At 38.7% G+C, this 21,963-nt stretch overlaps 1 protein-coding gene across 5 annotated transcripts in view; it reads right to left on the bottom strand.

The window, feature by feature from the left end:
• The window catches only part of LOC115040701 (protein diaphanous homolog 3-like), a 146,548-nt gene that overhangs the window by 75,358 nt on the left and 49,227 nt on the right, over positions 1-21,963 (bottom strand). For all 5 annotated transcript variants that reach the window (XM_029497661.1, XM_029497659.1, XM_029497660.1 and 2 more), the window contains 5 exons: positions 11,315-11,410; positions 9,591-9,685; positions 6,438-6,539; positions 3,901-4,140; positions 1,500-1,629 (listed from right to left, as the gene is read on the bottom strand). In XM_029497661.1, the coding sequence (XP_029353521.1) occupies positions 1,500-1,629; positions 3,901-4,140; positions 6,438-6,539; positions 9,591-9,685; positions 11,315-11,410 (663 nt within the window). The remainder of the gene's footprint in view (positions 1-1,499; positions 1,630-3,900; positions 4,141-6,437; positions 6,540-9,590; positions 9,686-11,314; positions 11,411-21,963) is intronic.

Here is a 21,963-nt window from a genome sequence, read left to right on the forward strand (position 1 = left end):
AATTTTGATTTGATAAATCGTTCAGTTGTATTGTGTGCCATCAATCACACTCTTGTACCAATGGGTCTTGGACATGGATATGTAGACATCCAGCACTGGTGGGAGAAACGAAATATTCAACAGGAGCATCATTATCTGACCGATTATCAAAGAACCAACAAAATAGCAAAAGAAGGTTCTCACAAGACAAAACAATAAAGCCACACATTTCATCATTATTGTTTCCTCCTCCCTACCCTTTCCTTCACTCACTCATACTGGGATTGCAGGAGCGGATAAAATAATCTTTGGAGCAGCAATTGACATGCTGTGAAAGTACAACCAGACATGAAGGTATATTCTGACTCACACACACAGCTAATCTACAGCTCAGCACTTCCTCCACAGAATTCGTTGAGAACAGAAATGTAACCTCATTACACATCTGACCCCAGTCTGTGACCCCATATATGTTTGTGCAGCTGTCTGCCACAAGTTATTGGGGGGGGGGGGGGGGGGGAGATGGTAAGAACCCAACATGAGATATTTAAGATACATTTAGGCAGTAAAGTGACCTGACATATCCTCTTGAAAAATAAACTTCGAACTCTGTAGATGTGCTACAGCAGAGGATTAATGTTAGTATCAAAAAGCAGTGGAGATGAGCAGTGTGTAGCACAGAGCAAACACCAAACTGGTAAATACAATGCATGTTCACAGAATCAACAAGCGTCTAAACCCAGAATAACCCCTTGAGAGCTCCAAAACTAGAAAGGTATGAGTGAAGCTCAAAGTAAAAAAGGAGTACAGAAAAAGAATGTTCCATTTGTGTCTATATAAAGGCATTGTCTACATGGGCCATTGTGTCTATGCGTGAAGTTCCCTGAAACTAGATCTGTAATGACTGAAACTCTGCTCAGATACACCCAAAACATGCAAAAATGGAAAAACTTATCCTAACATATTTCTTATCATTTGCATTATTAATAATAAATGGTGTAATGTCATGTGATGTACTTATTCTGTTAGTGACTCTTTTTAAATGAAGATACCATGTACACTATCTAAGCTTTATAAAACACTTAAATGCCAATATTAAAAAGTAATCCAAAGCTTCTGTTAATTTATCAAAAATATGACTGTCTTGGGTATTAATAGCATGCTCTCAGTTGCTTAAACAACATACTGAACAGAATATAAAGTAAAAGGATTTTCTCTCTTTAACTCAAAGCTAAAGAGGCTTTCTTTTGTCAGAAGAAGAAACAGTTTGAGTTTGTATTCCTTTTGTCTGCTCAAAGAAGAGTTTGGTTGCTAATTTACCATTGATATGACTCATTACCAAATCCATGCTACAAAGTGATATGAGGAATGTTGAAAGAATGAGTGGATGAAACTCCATGTGCTCTTGGTTTCTTGAAGGCACAGGGAATAGGACTAAACTGTTAGGATATCCTCGTATTGTGTTTATCCATTTGTAGATTTGTGTGTACAAGTTGTGTGTACTAGTTGGTGTATATTACCTCTGCTAGCTCGGTCCACATGTTCAAGGTCATCAACAAACTTCATCACATCTGGAAAATCCTCCTCACATACTTGTGCCAGGAAGTGGAGTAATGTGGTCTTTTGGTCTGCTGACTTTGTGTCCTTTAGCTGACGTAAAACACATACACAAACATATATTATACATATGCAGTTAAAATAAATAAAGTTGTTTCAGCCAACAAAACTATCCTGTCAGGGTTAGGGTTAGGGTTAGGAGGGTCAGGAGAAAGTGACAGAACACGAACACAAAGTCATGCCTCAGGCTCTACATGTTACTTCAATTGTCACAGGTCAAGGCTAATTTTAGCGTATAAATATGGTGTTCCATTAGAGAGGAAGGAAAAGTTCATTTCTGCATAAATTCATGTTACTTAAAAATAGAGAACAGCAGATTTTCTGAACTATAAGCATATCTGCGGGCTGTGAGGAGAATGTCACTGTCCTTCACTACGTTACCATCAACCCTTTCGGTAGCTTTAAACGCTGAGCGTTTTAAGTGCTACAGATTTCATGTCTCCTACTGATGCAGTGGAAGCATATTCACAATGTCATGACCTCTCTTGCGATTCATGCTTCTCTCCCTCCACACGTAACAATTTTTCAAATTTGCTGATAAATTTCCATCAGCACTCTTTTACAGTCTAATTCCAAGATGTCTCTCAGTGTTCCTGCCAAACACCCCTCCCGTGGAGATTGTTGCTGTGTATCTCTCTAGGTGATCTATTGGTAGACAACAGCACACTCAGCCCCGCTGGGTTTAATCATATTTGTATTATCTTCACTAATCAAACATTCTCATCTCTCTTTTCATTTCCGTTTTCCCATTTTTTTCAAAAGCTTTAAGTGCTTGTTCACAAAAGGTCTCTCTGTGAATGTAGATGGATGGTAATCATAATTGACAATCTAAACGTTTAGCTTTTTCCAGTTTGGCTGGGTGCAATTTTCTTGGTCTGTGGAGTGTGCCATGGAATTAAGTTGTCAAACTCAGGAACAGGCATGAAGGTGATGCCTTCCTGTTTATCCTGCCTCTGATATCAACTCACACCTTGGTCCTAAAACAAGTACAAAGATAAAGAAACAGACACCAAAACGCACAAAAGCTAATGCTCATACTGTTATTAATTATTTTACTGTCAAGTTAATGCAGACAATCCACGTTTGTGTATACATGTATTGGTGTTTACATAAACATGAGCGCCAGAGGCTAACAGGCTAGATATGTGGCAGTGACAAATGGCTGCAGCAGTTGTTACTTTGGAAACGGCAGCGAGTGTGCCACCAGCTACAATGTAACCACTGGAGGAGTTTCCTCCTCCAGGATCACATTTTGCTCTGTGTCACCATATCATACAGTAAATCACACTGTTGTGCCTTTCTTCCATATAAAATCAACAGGTAGAGCCATTTTCTGTGTCTGCCTCACTGAGCCTGGGCAGCCATGCAGAGTGTGTGAACTTTCAAAGGGGTACTGGCCATAGCCTCAGTTATCTATTCTGAGCAGGAGAATGACAATAAAGTATTGCCTGAGACTGGCTGCTTTGATAGATGCCTGCAGATAAAGAAGAAAATCCCATGTTGTGGGGCTGATAGTGTTCAATCAAATGAAATAGTTCCAAACACAATGTCTCGTCAAAAAAGCCACTTTAGATCAGTTGAGTGATGGGACTCCTCCATAGTGAGGTGAAAAAATAAAACAACGTGAAAACAAAACAAAAACTATAGCACGCAAAGGGAGAGGCTGATGGAGACACTATCTGCAGGGTTTTCCTGACACACACCTGCACACACGGACATGGCATGGCATGATGTCTGCACAGAAGTGACTGCCTTTTGTCATGTTGGTATTGTATTGACTTGTCTTCATACACAGGCTTTGGTATAAGGTTTGTAAAACATTCACATTCGACCCCTTATCCGTTTCCGGGTCGAGAGGGTTGCCGGAGCCAATTACAGCTCACATTGGGTGAGGGCGGGGTACACCCAGGACAGGTCACCAGTCCATCACAGGGCCAACACACAGACAGACACAGACCAACAACCACTCAGACCTACAGACAATTTAGAGTCACCAGTTAACCCAAACATGCATGTGTTTGGACAGAGGGATGAAACTGGAGTGACCTTCTTATTTTGGGGCAACAGCGCTTGCCACTATGCCATTGTGCTGCCCTTGTAAAACATATGTATTACAAACTTAGATTTATGAAGCTTTGAACACATTTAATGAAACAAACAGTAATGATAATGAGAAGAATCTGGCAGGTAAGCCTCAAACGGGGACCTAAAAAGATTTCTGTGTGTTTTTAGAGATAAATAACGGTCTACATACTCACATACTCATGTGTACAGCTGATCATAAGGTAAGCATTTTAGACTCACCTTGCAGAGGGAACTGAGGTCGAAGCCATAAGACTGGGCGTTACGAGAGCCTGCATTCATGTAATTCCCCAGCAGTAGCACCAGCTCCAGCAGACGGCCGAAAGAGCTGCTCTTCCTGACCTCATCACAGGCGGCGTTTACTGCCAGGATATCTGGACGCAAGTTGTTTACCTGCTCCTCAAACTGAAGCCGGAAAAGGATGTGGCTGAGGCGAGGACGTAGCCAATTCATGCTGCTCATCTAAAAGAGGGCAAGTACAATAGAGGAAACCAAGAAGCACAGAGGAAAGAATTATAAACAAGGGAAATCATCGAAAGATAAAGCAGAAGGGAAGTGAAAAAAGAAGGAAGAATAGATGAAAAACAGAAAAGAGAGTCAGAGAACATAGACAAATTTAAAGTAAGAACAATCACACTTTTAGCTTTCACTCTCACATTCAGCCAATCTAATTTAAAAGACATTTATGCAACCAGCACGCTGGAAAGTGTTGCTAGGCAGTAGTAATAGATGCTGTCAGTGATTTGATTTGGGACCCAGGTCTGGTAAGTTAATTGTAGAGTTAGTGTCCATACAGAGCAGGCAGCAGAGGGGCTGGAATATGCAATAGGCTGCCTTGGATTACCACTCTCACACAATTAGAGAAAATTGGAAAATATTGCATTGGGCCCAGACTCTGGCCACAACAGTGATTGTGTACGTGTGTACGTGTGTGTGTGTGTGTGGGTGTGTGTGTGTGTGTGTGTGTGTGGGGGGGGGGGGGGCAGTTGGTGGGTGCACAGGTTCCAATTGTCTGTTTCACACAACAGCTGGCTGTGCGGTTTGATGTCTTCCATCAAGGGTTTAATTATAGCTACTGTAATGTTATCAAATGACCATTTTCCATCGGTGGGTGAGCGAGCTTGTATGTGTGTTTCTGTGTGCATGTGTTTCTGTTCTTGTTTTCAGTGTTTGTATGAGAAGCAAGAAGACAAAGCTACAGAGCAGGAGAAAAAGAAGTTAACATTATGAAAAGGCAAAGTGCTCAAAAGGTTCACATAAACCTAAAAGGCAGTCGTGACTTGAATTGTGTAAATGTGTTATTGCTTTGACTAGATAATAATCAGCAAAAGAAGGCAAATGCACCATGGTGGCTTGAGAGTGACTGTGTGAAACTGTTGCTTCCATGAAGACAGAAGATGTTCACTCAAAAAAAATGAGGAACAGTGTTTACCAGTTGATGGGAAGGGAGGGATTCCATAATATAACCAAAAAAAGAAACATGACACAGTGGCTCAAAAGAAGAAGGGAGAAATGTAGATTATAGTGAGGTGATGAGCAACAGCATGAACTGAATTTTGAAGGCAGTAAGTAAGTAAGCATAACTGGTATACAGAAATAAAAGCCAGATGACTAGAGTATAACTCATTAGAGTCTGCTTTAATGTAAAATTTAGAGGATGCATGGAAATTAGTACTCTCCTGGAAGATGGAGAACTTTTTAACTCACTTGTGTAGCTGCAAAAAGAAACTTTAAATTACTCCATTGCCATTTTCTCCAAAGCAATGTCAGTGTTGCTCAGATCAGGGCTTTTTTTTTTTTTTTTTAATAGACCTGATCACATAATATAAGTGCTAAGTAGAGTTCAAATCAAGTGCAAGAGTGACGGATATGAAAAAGTTAAAGATAAAATGCATGTGTTTGGCTCCATGGTAGATTAAAAATTCCTTATGAATATGACCTTTACTGATAGGTGACAGAGCTCCTTGGACCCAGGCAGGCACAGCAATGAAACATAATCAACTGCTCAAGCCCTGCATTTTCATTTCCAGATAATACTCTTTCATGGCAGATTATAAACAGGTGGGTGTACAGTATAGGGCAAAAAAGATTATGGCATGTTTTATCGGTGACTGCTAGGCAGTGACACTAAATCAAATCAAATTTATTTATATAGCAGCAAATCATACCAAAGTTACATCAAGACACTTAATACATAGAGCAGGTCTAGACTAAACTCTTTATAGATGTGTCAAAGGGACCCGGCATATCCCTCCAAGAGCAAGTACTTGGTGACAGTCGCAAGTCAATCAATCAATTTGAATAACACTTTTCATGCAACAAAAAACTTTGTGTGACACAAAGTCCTTTACAGAGATACAACAAAATATACAGAAAAAAAAAAAAAAAAAAAAAAAAAAGTATTTAAGAAAACAAAGCAAACATAATTAGGCAGCAGTGCTGCTGTTTAATGTGCATAAATTAGCATGGCAGTCCAAAGGTGTCCTGTCTTTCCTCTTAAGGCTTAAAAAGATATTCTTATGAAAGTGGTCGATTTGTGTGTGTGTGTGGAAAAAGAAGGCGACGCTAAGGGAAAGGTACGATGCAAATAGTACGAGTTTACATGACTATATTATAAAGACAGAAATAAAAAGGCTTTAAAACTGCATACACATAAATTTGTTGTGTTAAATCACTGGATTCATTTTACATTTATCATGAAAAACACTTTATTTGCAACAATTTTTTGTTAATGTTGGTGTATGATTTTGTGTACTCACCACAACCCCAAATTGCTCAGGCTCTGACAAATCTGCGTACTCCTTTTTATATTTTGCCAAGGCATTAAGCTGTTCTTGCTCTGGCAGGTGCTTTACAAGGTTCTATAAAGAAGAGAGAGAGAGAAAGGGAGTGAACAGAAGCATAGAAGAAAGGAGAGCAGAGAAAGCAACCAGTGCAGCCAAAAATAACCTTGTAGTGATGACATTTTGATGACTGACACACTTAATTATACGATTTGTACTCTGTTACTGTTATATCCTCATAATTTTCATGTTTTAGTTTCTAAACCTTTTATAAAACATGAAGTGTTGTCAAAAGTATTAATACCCATATACTAAAAAGCTGTTATCGGATAAATACTCATTTGTAAAAGTTTCAATACTTAAAGCACCTTGCTGCCAATAAGCCTGTCTGCTAACAGTGCTAAAAAGTGGTAGCATTTAAGTCAACAAGCACACGCATGTTGAAATTCAAATTGTTATTTTTTCATTGTTTATGTAAATAAAAATGCTTTATGCCTTTTAAACTTTTGTCATTTTTTTATCTTCGCTTCATCAACAATTGTATCAAGTATTGAGGGAGTTAAAAAAAAAAATTACATGACAACACTACAAGCATGATGATTTTATGTGCCCAAAATTAACATAATCATAATCTTCTTTCAACAGTTTACCCTTGAGGGAGTTGGCTTGTTCTACATGTCAACAACACTGTAGTTGTCCACACTCCATGCTTGAAGAGAAATGTGTTTCTTTCATTTCAATTTAGAATGAACCTTCGGTGTACCAGTCTTTGTGCTACGCTTTTTTGGAAATCCAACCTACTGCTGTTCTAATTACTGAGCTTCAGCTCTGCTGATGACATTCAGTTTGAAAGTTTTGGAGATTCATTTTATTGTGTTGTAATCTTAGGGGTGTGTATGTATTTAAGCAGACAACTGATGAGATGTGTACTTGTAATTGGGTGTTCTTGTAGACAAACAATGGAATGGAATATATGTTAAAATATTTAAGCCACATTGATTTTATTGCACTTGCATTTGAATGCAACAGCTGTTACAACAAATACTGCTACTGTGTGGTAAATCTATTGGTCTGATGCATTTAAATTGGGTTGGAAATCTGTTCCTGATGCCTGGAGTCAGGACAAATATTGCCACTTCCATTACTTGCTGTTATTGATGTACTATAATGGAATTTGCCTAAATGACTATTAATTATTTGCATGTTGTAATTAACAATTATTGATTAAATTATTCTTTGTAGCAACTGGAGCTGATTCATTTTGTTTTTGTTGCAGCTCAGTTTTTCCACCCCCAACCACAATGAAAAAAGTCCTTAAACACTGTATTCAACTTCCTCACCATCTTGTGCACAAATTCTAAGCCATCAGCTTCTTACCCTTTTAGTGACAACTATAAGTTTGGCTTAAAGAAAATAGATCCTATGCTTAAGGTGTATGTAGTCATGCTTTTCATTACAGGCATTTACACCGGTAACTCCCGTATTGCCCTTGAGATCAATAGACAGTCTTGGGGAAAAAAAATAAATACAAATTTGCAGCCAACATAGTGAAAAAGGTGGGCATTTTCACATATTTCACCATTTTAGGTTTCCGTCACTTTGACCTGTGTCCTTCAGAATTGATTTTAAACTTTCCTTGCTTGTTTGCCCACATCCTTCACAGTTGACCTTCTCTGTCCTTATACTCCTGTGCGTAGCCTGTGGTCTGCTGAATGGCTGTTAGAAACTATTCCCAGGGTGAAGCTGAACACAGGTTATTAGGCCATTTGTTGCCTGGGCTCAAAATCTCGATGCTAGCTTTCCATTTGAGTCAGCCAAGAAATGTATTTATGCATTATGAGGAGACAAAGAACACAAGGAAGGATTTTCCGAGGTTTGATATTAATTAAATAAACAAATAAAAACTTTTGCCTTCTGAGCAGAAATCCTAACACTAAGCCTGACCAACACCAGGCTTTGCTCATCACCTGGTTCTCATCATCCCTTTGGTGAAGCATAATCAAGGCCACAACCAGCTATTGTATTTGGGTTCTTCTGAAGCTCAAGGAAGAGAGACACTAGGGTTGTTGTTTACTTTTGAGAATGATAATGACCCAAACTATACAGACAAGAAAATGCTGAACACGTTTAGGGCTGTCCTTCAGTGACCAAACCAACTTAAAACCCATGGAAAATCTGTTAAGAGATGTAAAGAAGGCAGTTCACAGGCATGCCCCAGTTAATCTGGCAAAGTTTGAGAGGATCTGTCAGGAATGACATGGACTATCCAAATCTAGGTGTGGAAAGCTTGGAGTGACTTCCCCCAGAATACTTGAATATTTTGCAAATTATAGCGTTGCGTTTCACATTCTTAACAAATGTATAAATGTATAAACATATTGTCCCTTTGAGGAAGAATGGTGGGAAAATGTATTCATTTAAAAAAAAAAAAATCAAACCTACAACACAAATGAAGGGGTCTTGATTATTTTTGAAGACTATATTTGCACACTTTAACTAAAATTGTACTTTAACTTCTCTTGTACAATTATCGAGAAAGAGTAACGTCACAAACTGATAAATGGTTGCCAGGCCAACAGGTATAGTGATCTGTTTAAGGATGTTCTGATAAGAAAAGCTTACAGCAGTGCAAAGTACACCTAGGCACAGAGCATATTGTGATGGGAGTGGGATCTGACCACATCAGGCAGTGGTAACAAAAACATTCAACCAGTATTTGGGTAGATCCCCCAAATCTCTGTCTTCCTGCTAGCTTAAGCAAGCCTGTGAAAAGCTACAAGTAATGCTTGTACAGTAAAACGTGGAGCTATCAACTCTTCACTAAAGAAAGATCATTAAAAAGGAGTGGGAAATAAAAAGACAAAGATAAATACAGACTAGCAAAAAAATATTCAACACCCTGTGTACAGTCGGCTTTACAGATGCCCAACATGACATCATCAAGGTAGACCAACAGCCATTGAAACAGAAAAGACCTGAGGTATCGGCCTGACCAACCGAATAGAACAAGGACAGCAGGAGAAATGTACAATTTGCACATCATTGGCTGAGGTATTTTCACATATTAGAACTAGGTACAGTCAAACATACACACCACATCGAAACATCTTTACAATTTCATGGATTTACCTGGATCATAGGTTCACTGAGTTGCTCTTCATCCACCTCCACGATCATGCGACGGATTTCCTGATAAGGCATACGGAAGGATCCCAGAAAGATGGCTACAAACAAACAAAAGATGCATCCATTGCTGTAATAAATATGAAAATGTCCACTGATAGCGAATAACGTAGAAATTGGTTGTACAGTATGCCAAGAGAGAAAAAAAAAAAAAAAGCAGACAGTAAGGGGAGCTTTAAAATCAGGTGAAATACTCAAGACAGGAATTCAAAGCAGCAACCGAAAATAAATAAAATTAAAGACACATCAATATATGAGTCAGCCAGTCATGAAACTGTCTTAGAAAAGTTGATGTGAAAAATTACAGTGGCAATGAGCGAGAAGGAGATTCTCAAGCAAGTGGCCCCACAAGGGACTAAATGGCAAATTCCTTGTCAGGATTAGTCATTAGTTTAGCCAGTGGAACAATCAGAAAAGCTGTAACAGCCAAAAAGATATGTGACTAGGCTCAGAGCCAGATGATACAAAATTTAAGGACTACTTGGAAAATCTGAAATTCAAACCTGCGTTTATTTGAGTAATATTTAATTCATAAACTGTTTTGTACTGAGGTAAGTCTGGTCTAAAGAAAGGCATCGGCTAGAAGTGGTACAGAGTAGAGCCAGGAATCATTCTCCAAAACAAATTAAAAATGGAAAATGGAAAAACAGGATTGCATTTTTCCCCTGGTCTCAGCTGAAGGATCTTATAGTACATCACACAGAACAAACAGATCAATAAGATGCATTGTTTCTAACAATTACTGAGGTGACATCAGACAAAGCTTGGGTCCTTGAAGTGTTTAACATCAGAAAGATAACTGCATCATTCCACAGGGGGTCTAACTAACTAATTAGTTCCCTTTCTACATGAATTTCAGCTTTGTTCAATTTTTTCCTCAATGGACATTTTTCATAGAAACTGGATACAGTGTCATATCATCATATTGGCATCAACCCCATATACTTATTATCAGTCAAAGCTGAGAATCTTTGCTTCCTAGAATGATGCACTAACTGCACTCTCCCCTCCATTTCTTCTAATTTCTGTTCTGTAATTTTCACTGCATGATTTATTTCTGTTACTGAGCTGATTAGTCTCATTTTCTTTTAATACATGAAACAAGGGTCAGAGCCACCCCTTGATATTAGCCAATGAGGTATTAGGAGTGCTGGGAGTGCTTAAGCGATCAGTTGGGCCCTCATTAACGATGAGTCCTTTTAAAACAGTCAGTATAAACCAAGCATGCATCACTCACGCTCTCTGACGCACAAACACACATATGTGAGTAAAAAAGGAAGTGGGGGAAGAAAAAAAGAGATGAAACATAGTTTAATGTGATGCTATATACAGTTATTTTTCTCCTGTTTCTTCTTTCCTTTGTGGAGGCTAAACATCATTAATTTTCAGTATGTACAAAGAAAAGAGTTGGCCAAGTTCACAGTTAAGCGTTGTCTTAATTTAATTCTTATAGCAGCAAGAAAAGGTTTTGGCTTGTTCTTTTCTTCACTTTATAACGTACAATACAATACATAATAAAGTATACAGTATGGGGAGGTATCTCCAGTGAGTTAAAGGCAAAAGTGAGGCAACAACTACTGACAGCTCCAATATACTCCAGCATCAAAATGCACAGATGAGTATAAATCCTGTCCCAGGAAGGGAAGGGCTGAAAGAAAACAAATACTTACACAGGTTCTGTGCGATCTTGGGATCCAGCACTTTGAGCTCCTTAATTCTCTTCTTTATGGATTTCTTATCCTCCTGATCCTCCTCTTGTTTTTTGGCTGATAAAGACAGAATCACTGAATTGTTATCACCACACGTAAATGTAGGTACTTAGCGTACTGCTGACACACAGAATGTATGATATGCAAAAATTCAGATGTATTGAGATTATGAGATTGGGGTGTCCATTTTCAGAGCCTGGGGAAAGAAAGAGAGCAAACTGGAATGAAGATATTGCCTAGGGGGATTTTATTTAATCCATTTGTTGTTATAACATATTCATTTTAAAGATGAAAGCTGTTTAAAATGTACCCATAAACATGTAAAACAACTGTTTCTCTTTATGTGTTTGTCTCTCTTCCAAATGAACAATGACATAGTCCTCCATGACTGATGTCATGTTTCTGAAAACGAATGGTGAAGGGGATTACTGCTAGTGTTGTGAGCACACAATTGCCAGAGTAAAGTATAGATGAACCTTGGTTGTTCCACAAACAAAATAGAGCACAGCTTTAGTTTTATTTGTTAAGATCCAACAGTTCTGGGTCAAATTAAGCACAGCAGGTGGGAATACAGTAGTTCCATGTACACTAATGCGTGCACACTGCACAACCCTCTTGAGCCACACTTACAAAGGGAGTTCATGGTTGGTTTTAATTATTTAAAACCAGATTAAGAGGACAAAATGTGCATCCCAGGAGTATGCTGGCTAATTGTCTGGTGCTGTAATTATGAGGAGAGGAGAGGACAGGAGAGCAGAGGAGAGGAGAGAGGCTCCACTCTAGAGGTATTTCTACTTTTCCACTCGGGCTTAGTCTTCATTTAGGGATTCCACTCTAGATAAAACCAGAGGGGCTACACTGGGAGTTCCCACGGAAAAGACTGTTAGCAGGGTCCACAGAACATGCACACCTGCAGTACAAACCACCATGCAGACATACAAACACTGCCACACACTTGAGCTATCCTTGAACTTACGTGGCTCCTCTGCTGGCATATTTTCCTCACAGTCTTTCAACATGAGACGGAAAATGCAAAATACAGACAAGGAGAATAGAAAATGTTTACCAAGAGATGGAAGATGACAAAAGAAGGAAAATTAATCATTTAATATTACGTGTTGTACCACAATCCCAAACAACAGATGTTTACTGTACATTTTCACAGTCTGGCTATATCAATTATTGTGAAAATACACTGATCATTTTTTAAAATTGGAAAAGTCAATGTCACATAGAATGTAATAATAGTCAAATTGAGTTTTATCCTTATTTAAACGATCCATTGTCAATTCCTCTATTGCAGGAAAATAAAAGATAAATACATTTACCACACAAAGAGAAAAACACCAATAAATACGAAAAATAAGGACATAATATATATGGACAGTGAACTGTACCTACACTATGACCGTTTAGAGATTAATGGGTAAATAGCACTACTTTTCACCTGATTAACTGAGTAAACATTTTCCTCAATATTATATGGTCTTGATCCCAAGTTTTAAGTACAGCAACATGATGAGCATTTTTTGTTTTTTGTTGTTTTTTTTTTTTGTTTTTTTTTAATGATGGTCCTATTTAAAACAAAACACATGTAATAGAATTGGCTAACATTCAAATAAACTGTACCGCAAGTCTGAAAATTAAGTGTGTGGGGGGGGGGGAACAAAAAAAAAAACTACAGAGCATGTCAGATCCACCCTTCACGAATCCTCAATTCCTCTTCCCAAATATTGGTTGGTTAAAAAAAAGAAAAAAAGATTTAACTTTTTTCTTTTTTTTTTTTTTACAGATCTAATCAATAATTACTTTACATTGTCGTTAATGTTTTAACATTGTCTGATGCAGTGAACCCATGAAAAAAAACAAAAAAACAAAAAAACTCAAGTTTTTGCACAATTAAGAAAGAGGTGATTCTACTGTAACTTTACTTACAGTATTGTCATGATTATAACAGTTAAAAATGTACTTTCCAACTTATTGTGCTTGTTATCAGAAAAAAATTCATGAGATGAAATAGAAAACCATTTAAATTGCCAGCTGAATAAACTAAATGGCTGAAATGGGCATGAAAGACCAGTGCGAAATGCAATTCACAAAACAACAGTGTTTACCTTTCAGACCTGTGTAAAATAGAGTTTATTGTTTTATTTATTCTTACAGGCATGTTGTTTTGAATTTGACACTATTGGACATTTGAATGCAATATAGAGGCCGGCCCTCTTATATTAAGAGTTCAGAGCTATTGGTTCTGTTTATATAATCATACTCCTAACATAACACATAATAATACAAATCGCACACACACACGCACGCACACGCACACACACACACACACACACACACACACCTCATGTTTTATTAATTAATTCAGCTAATTTGATTGGCCCTTTCCAGCATCACCCCTTCTCTAGCCTTAAAACAGGTCTTCTGCAGGGAAGCCTGCTCATTATACATTAGCCTATTTAAGTGTCCCATAAGGGGTCAGAGGTCACTGGTTAATCAATCAGATGGAGCAGTGACTGTTGTACTTATCACACACTGCTATCACCTGGGGAGTGGGGAAGATAAGCATACACTTCTAAGTGCAGAGCAGCGGGGAGTCTAAATCTCACCGTAGGTGACAAAAAAGTAAGAAAGCAGCGAGGGACAAGGCGTATGAACAGTGTGACTATGGTAGAAATTTCAGGCTCTAATGGCTCCTAATTCACCGACATTAGAGTGCAAAGAAGACTCACTCACTTTGAAAGAGAGAAAAAGAGATACATTGTACCTGTTTAAAGCGACAGAGTTTAATAGAAAGTGCGATAAAGTAACAAATGGAGCCATTGAATAAGACCAGTTAACATCACAAGCCGAGATCAGGCAATGCAGAAAGGAGAGGTAGGACTAACAGAGAGAAGTGGAGAGAGGTGTGACACACCATGGTCACTGGTACGTGACATTACATTGGGCTCTCATCTCAGAAGAGACAAGAATTTATGAATAAGTGAATTTAATTAATCAATGTAATATTCAAAGTAATGATTCAATTGCTATCCATTCTCTATTCCAACCAAACACAACAGGGCAACAAATGATTGTATTTACTAACTACACTACTATTTACAGGATAAATGTAATGTGTAATATTCGGCAGGATGAAATATGGAGCACAAGAAAAGGTTTAAGCAATAAATGGTTCAATGATTTTGGCAGTGGAGGGGAAGAGAATATGCTGTGGCCATACAAATACAACTATGCGCTAAATGATGAGATACTACAAGAAAAGCAATCTGATGAATTGAATCTATATTATCTTGACAACAATACAGTCATGTACTACTTTGCTCAGTCTTGACTTGGCTTAGAGTTCAAAATTCAAAAAGCAGCAGCAAATTGACCAATGTCAAAAGGCAATGGTAAAGGGAGAGCCAATCGCAAAAAGCAACAATTAACTGCATCACACGCTTAATCCCCTGATGGACTGGGGCCCCTACACATCTTCTCTTCTCAACTCAAGCATCAGTCACTTTTCAATGGAACTTTTAATGTAGAGTTTGTGTAGAGAATCACGCATTCAGCTTCCACCACAACCATGAAACATTAAATGGAACATATGGAACATAACACCAAAAGGCACTAATAAAGACATAATTTTGTCAATGGTTCATTTATAAAACAATGTAATAAATTGTTGAATGCATGTGGATACACAGCAGTCTTTGACATTGTGCGTGTCTGTAGTGTATCTTAATTTGTGTGAAGGATGTTCACCAGATGGTTATTTGAACAATATCATTTACAAATTTACCTGCGTTTTGATTTAATACAGACAATATCACATAAATTACAGAACAGAATTTATAATTTCCCTCAGATCTTTAGAGGGACAGAGGAAGAGGAGCAAACCTTGATGTGTGTGTCTGTGTGTGTGGGGCAGATGAGCTAACTTTAGTGTTCTTTGAGTCCATTGGTTGATTTGGAGATGACTCTTTATCTGACTGTATATGCATCAGTGGTGTGTCTGTGTAATAAGGGGTTATTTATCTGTTAAAATCAGTTCAATAGTGTGACGGCAGGGAGAGTAGAAAGTGTAAATTTTGTGTCAATATATCTGCGTGTCCTACTATGAAACTTTTTTTAAAGGCTTGTGACTGATGCCAGGCTGCTGACATCTACTACAGCAGCGTATCCCAGAGACAGCAGCAGTGGGGAAAAACAGTGTGAACTCAAAGGCCTGTTCTGCTCTGTCACAGTACACTCAGGGCTGGCCATCTTCTATCTCAGCACTTTCAACTTAAGACCTCTCAATGGAGAACTGTTAAAAGTGTCAACTCCATGGTATGACGGCAGACAAAATAGGTGGAGAGATGACTATGAAAAATAGAGAACAGAGTAAAGACTGTTTCAGTTTTGTTTTGCCTAAGGCATAGTGTAATTGGGGGAAATGTATTTGCATTCTTCACAAAAATAAGTAAATAGATATGCCAATGTGTTTTAAAATGTTTTCTGAGATGAAAAAAAAATCATGAGCTGTTGGTTTATCATGTAAAGTTCTTAAATACTGTGCAGGGTCAACTGAATTGATTTGATCAGAATCTCTGTCAAAATTTCAAGGCAATTGACAAAAATATGACAACGTGTAACACTGGGCGCATGCGCTTCCCAAATAGTTTCACTTCCCACAAGACAGCAGCAGTGAATTGTGCCGTCAGAGCACTAAGGGGTGGATGAAATAAAACTGCTGTGAAAGAGCATGACTGATGCTGTACATGACAGGCAGGCCTCAGAGATGAGCAAGTAACACCCCACCCCAACTTACCCATCACTTCACACAGACACACACACGGTAAAAACGCCTCCCTTTTCCCCTGCCCTGCTTGCTCACACCAACACATCACCAGGATGGGTTTCTCATCACAGGGAACATCTTATTTACACACAAACCAAACCAAAACACAAAACACAAATGTCCACTGAAAGGGTTAGAAGAAAACCTGATAGTGAATACTAACATTTAAGAGATCATCAAATCAAATGGGAAACTGACAGCAGTGTGAGGGAGACAGGCAACAGACAGTGTATGTACATGCTTTTTAGTTGTGTCATTTTATCTAATATTTGTCCAACTATCTTATTTCCAATGATGAGGTATCACTCTCTCCAGCTGACTTTTCTCTCAATGAGGTTTCATTACTTATGGCATTTTACAATGGGGAGATCATCACTCCATGAGAAGGCAGATATGCTAACACACAGCAAGGGGAAAGTTGACAGAGCAATAGTCCTCAAAGGGTAATTAAATCACCATGTTGCTCTCAATAGCCAATCAAGGCATTCAAGCAGGCAAAGTTTAAATCACTGCTATTAGCAGAGTTTCTGTAGTGGGGATAGTTCCAGACTTTCAATGTGCAAAAACCAAACACAGATAGATAGCTAGATAGATACTTTATTTATCCCAGACTGGGAAATTGCAGTGTAACAGCAGCATTACACATAGGGAATAAAATATATAACATGAATGCATCTGGGTGTTCAGTCAGTAGTTTGGCAGCGGTGGAGCTGATGACTTCACAGGCTACCTACAGTTGGTACGGAAAGTATTCTGACCTTAAATTTTTCACTGTGTTACATTATAGCCATTTGCTAAAATCATTTAAGTAGATTTTTTCTCTCAATGTACACATAGCACACAGAAATGTAGACATTTTTGTAAATTTATTAAAGAACAAAAACTGAAATATCACAGCCTTACCACAGCCAGTATTCAGAACCTTTGCTGTGACACTTGTATATTGAACTCAGGTGCTGTCCATTTCTTCTGATCATCCTTGAGATGGTTTTACACCTTCACTGGATTCTAGCTGTGTTTAATTAAATTGATAGGACCTGATTAGGAAAGGCACAACCTTACAGCTTACAGTGCATGTCGGAGCAAATGAGAATCACGAGATTCAAGGAACTGCCTGAAGAGCTCAGAGAAAGAATTGTGGCAAGGCACAGATCTGGCCAAGGTCACAAAAGAATTTCTGCTGCACTTAAGGTTCTGCAATTTCCCAGCCTGGGATAAATAAAGTATATCTATCTATCCATCCATCTATCTAAGAGCACAGTGGCCTCCATAATCCTTAAATGGAAGACGTTTGGGACGACCAGAACTCTTCCTAGAGCTGGCTGTCCGACCAAACTGAGCAATCAGGGGAGAAGTTGGTAAAGAAGAACCCAAAGATCACTATGTCTGAGCTCCAGAGATGCAGTGGGGAGATGGGAGAAAGTTCTAGAAAGTCAACAATCATTGCAGCCCTCCACCAGTCGGGGCTTTATGGCACTGTGGCCCGATGGAAGCCTCTCCTCAGTGCAAGACACATGAAAGCCCGCACAGAGTTGGCCAAAAAACACATGAAGGACTCCCAGATGATGAGAAATAAGATTCTCTGGTCTGATGAGACCAAGATTGAACTTTTTGGCCTTAGTTTTAAGTGGTATGTGGAGAAAACCAGGCACTGCTCATCACCTGCCCAATACAATCCCAACAGTGAGGCATGGTGGTGGCAGCGTCGTGCTGTCTGGTGTTTTTCAGCTGCAGGGACAGGACCTCTGGTTACAATCGAAGGAAAGATGAATGCAGCCAAGTACAGCGATATCCTGGACAAAAACGTTTTCCAGAGTGCTCAGGACCTCAGACTGGGCCAAAGGTTCACTGTCCAACAAGACAATGACCCTAAGCACACAAAACTGGAGATCTGCAAGAGGGAAAGGCAGGGGATCCCCAAACATGTTGCATCATCCCCAAAAAGACTCGTGGCTGTATTAGCTCAAAAGGGTGCTTCTACTCAATGCTGAGCAAAGGGTCTGAATACTTATAGCCGTGTGATAATTTAGTTTTGTTCTTTAATAAATTTGCAAAAATGTCTACAATTCAACTTAAAAAAAAAAAGTACTTAAATGATTTTAGCAAATTGTTACAATATAACAAGGAGTGAAAAATTTAAAGGGGTCTGAATACTTTCTGTACCCACTGTATAATACACACAGCCCCCACTGCCTGAAGCAAAATCCAATATGAGACATCTGATGCACAGAAGGGGGCCTGTCTGCAGCAAGTGAAAAAATCCACCATTCTGACACATCTGTCAGCTGTACCGTCAACAGAGGGGATATGAACAGTCAAACCAGCCGTGCAGTTTGACTGTTGAGTCAATGTACTTTTCTGATTTGGCTAAGTCCTGAAGTCCTGAATCCGAGTCAGGCTGACAGAGAGCACAGGAGACCTCCAGCATGTCCAGTAGCTACTTTGATTGTCCCCACCTGCACCTCACGTTACCCGTTCTGGCATCCTGACTAATGTTGATGTGACAGCTTGACTGGTCTGTTTGCACATGGACTAGACCCGCTCCCCCCTCGCTATGCAGACTTTTACATATGCAAGCGCCATCGAGAGAGAGAGAGAGGGGGGGGGGGGGGGGGGGGCATAGTAATAAAGTGAGGAAGTCTGTAGTAGTTGAGCTAATCAAAGTGAACCACGCAGGGGCCACATCTCCCTGTGATCCAGACTAGATGACCCAGGGCCATAATTAGTCTGAGACTTTCATTCTGATAGCGCCAAATTAACAGACTTCATTAGGCGTTTCTCTCCCCTCCTCTAGTCCTGCTTCACCAAAATCAGTTTCAACTCAAAACCACTGCAATTGCTCCAGCATCAAGTTACAAATCAATCCAACCTTCCAAGGAAAATCACATGCACTGTAACTGTCTCTCTGTAGCCTGCATAAATACACATTTAAATACAAATTCACAAATCTGTACTAAAAATTAAATATGCAACATCAAAAGATTCATAATTATGAGGAAGCCTCTGTTAATCATTGTGTACTGGCCCGTGGGGAAGAATTTTCCCAACACGTCTATTCTCAGTGGAGTAGTGCCCCCTAAAGGCCTCTTGAAGACCTACCAATGGTCTCTAAATGTGTGTGTGTGTGTGTGTGTGTGTGTGTATTTTCTGACTCCTCTGTCACATCAGGTATGAAGCATTATCATCTCCATTTCATTCTACTATGTGACAGCCCCAGTCCAATTTGAGCAGTTGTTAAGCCCACCCTAACATTTTCTCATTTGATGGATCGATGGTGGCCTAAATCATTCATCTCTAAAGTCATTTGCCAGTTTTCCCATTTTTTGTCCCTGTGCTGTTGCAAACATGTCTGCACCCATCCCTTCACCACTTCCCCTTCTCTTGATACACAAATCTACATGTAGGGATGAAAAATCACAGCAGAAAAATAAAGTCATATGAGCAAATATGTTTTTAACGAGCAAGCCCATTACTATGGTGTTATGAGGACATAAAAACACAAATTGGGAATAAATTGAGGTGGTGATGCTTGAAAAACTACAGAAGGAAAAAAAGAAGAAACAGAAACCAAGAGGAAGCTGAACAAAGCATACCAAAAAAGAAAAAAAGGTAAGTGGTAAGGCACTGGCAAACAAGTTGAGCATTCAGAAACACCATTATGGGTTCAGGAAATATGCATGTTACCAATCACTTAAAGCTAAAGTACTACACAAGAGGACGCAATTAGCTTCAAAACATAAGCCATTCTTAGACAAATTGAGGTTGTATTATGGGCAAATTTATATGCAAAATATATATGAAAATAGCAAGCTGAATATTGTAAGAAGCAAAAAATTTGCCATCTGCTCACTCTATGTATTATGTGATCAGTGCTTCCCTTTCAACAATGAAGAGTCTTTTTAATGATTATGCATTTGATGAGATCCCTCATAATGGCACAAATTTTCTGCAGCCACATGAGCAGTCATTATAGAACTAATGGTGTCACAGCAAAAGCATGAAGAAAGTGGGTGTGGGAGACAGAGAAAAAAGTCCTCTTGATGTCAACAGCTACAGTATTACCCACTGGAGAGAATTGCTAACTACTGGACAGCATGAGATGGAAATCCAGCAGCTCTGCTCAGATGCTTTAACTGAATGAAAACAAACTATGTTTAAAGCTTTTGAAATTCTTTTAGCTACTAATTCTGTCTCCTTCCCTCAGTAAACTCATCTGAACTCCACGCAACTTTGAAGGTAACTTATACACTGCACACATGAATATATTTTGGCTTCTCCCAAAATGCATTTGGATATGTTAATCAAGTAATTTAAATATTGAGCTATGCATGAAAACATATCTTAAACATTTTGACTATATATATATATATATATATGAGGTATGAGGTGTAATACTTTTTTAAGCCTACTTCAAATGTTCATTTTGAGTACACCAACTGCCTTTTTTCCCCCTTTATCCCTCACCTCCTCCAGTCTTCCATCTCTTTGATGGTGTCCACAAGCCTCCTCAGCTACTTTTCCCTCATTGTAATTTGAAAACCAATCAAGTTATCTGCACAGCTAAACCATTTAAGCCATTGTTGTTTGAAGAAATACACCCACCTTCCATGCAAAGGACTTAATAGTTAACACTACAGGGATGTGTTAGCTGGCTCCACTTTGGAGGTAAAATGAGGGCCAGTGTAGTAAAGACTGACGGATTAGAAGCATAGGTCTGAATGACCATGACTGTTTAATGTGTCAGATTGTCAAGCTGAAGCTGTCAGCTGTAACTGTGGTCTCTTCCTCCACAAATGCACTCCTTTAATCATCTGCACTCTTCAACCACTCAACCACCCAACCACCCATACGATCTTAACCTCTCCCACACACAACCATAATTTCTGTAAAGCAATCCCTCAAACACTTGTGCAAACTGACAAAACCCACACAAATATGCTTCCATCCTAGGCCATTTAAATAATCATATGTAAATAGATTGTCTAATTATCTCTTATAGCACCTTGTCTCTCTTTGTCTTTCTCTTTTAAACAGGCTACATTGATCTTGGGAGCCTGACCTCAACTGAGAACCTTTTTAGAAAAAAAAAAAAAAAAAAAAAAAAAAAAAGGTGACACTTGGCGTCCTGTTCTCGTTTGGAATACCGATGTCCTCCTTTCCGATTAATTCAATATCGCTTGTTTGGGAAGCTTTCATGCTGAACTTAACAACACCACATAACTTATAAATGTTATGCGATTACCAATGCTTTAGAAAACATATATACAATTTAAACTAACTAATAAACATAATTTATTTAAAAGTTATTATTATTGTACAGTAATAAATGCTTATGAGAGCAATAAGGAAAACACAAACACTGATTACCAGTAATCATCTTGAGGAAAAATTAGGATTATAATATTTGCATATATAAAACAAATGAAATATCACTACTTGCAGTAAATGTGTTTCTTGTAATAAATGAAAAAATAAAGACTTTGCTGCAGACATTGGAAGGGCCAATTTCACAGCTTCTGAATCAGTCACCACACAAACCCATGGTGCCATGATTGCTTTGTAACTGCTTCACTTGGGGTATATTTTCACCCAGGTAGTGTACAGCTCTAGCGGAGGTGCTATTACTGCTTTAGTTTATTCACTTCCGTTGTCTATATCCATTTAGGTCACGATTCTGTAAAAAGCTAATTTAGGGTATCCTCATAAAAATATGCTAAAATATTAAGAAAATTTGGTTCGCATCCGATGGTCATGCTCGAGTAGGAATTTAGTTATT

Source organism: Echeneis naucrates, chromosome 3 (genome assembly GCF_900963305.1).
Source record: "Echeneis naucrates chromosome 3, fEcheNa1.1, whole genome shotgun sequence".
Taxonomy (NCBI): domain Eukaryota; kingdom Metazoa; phylum Chordata; class Actinopteri; order Carangiformes; family Echeneidae; genus Echeneis; species Echeneis naucrates.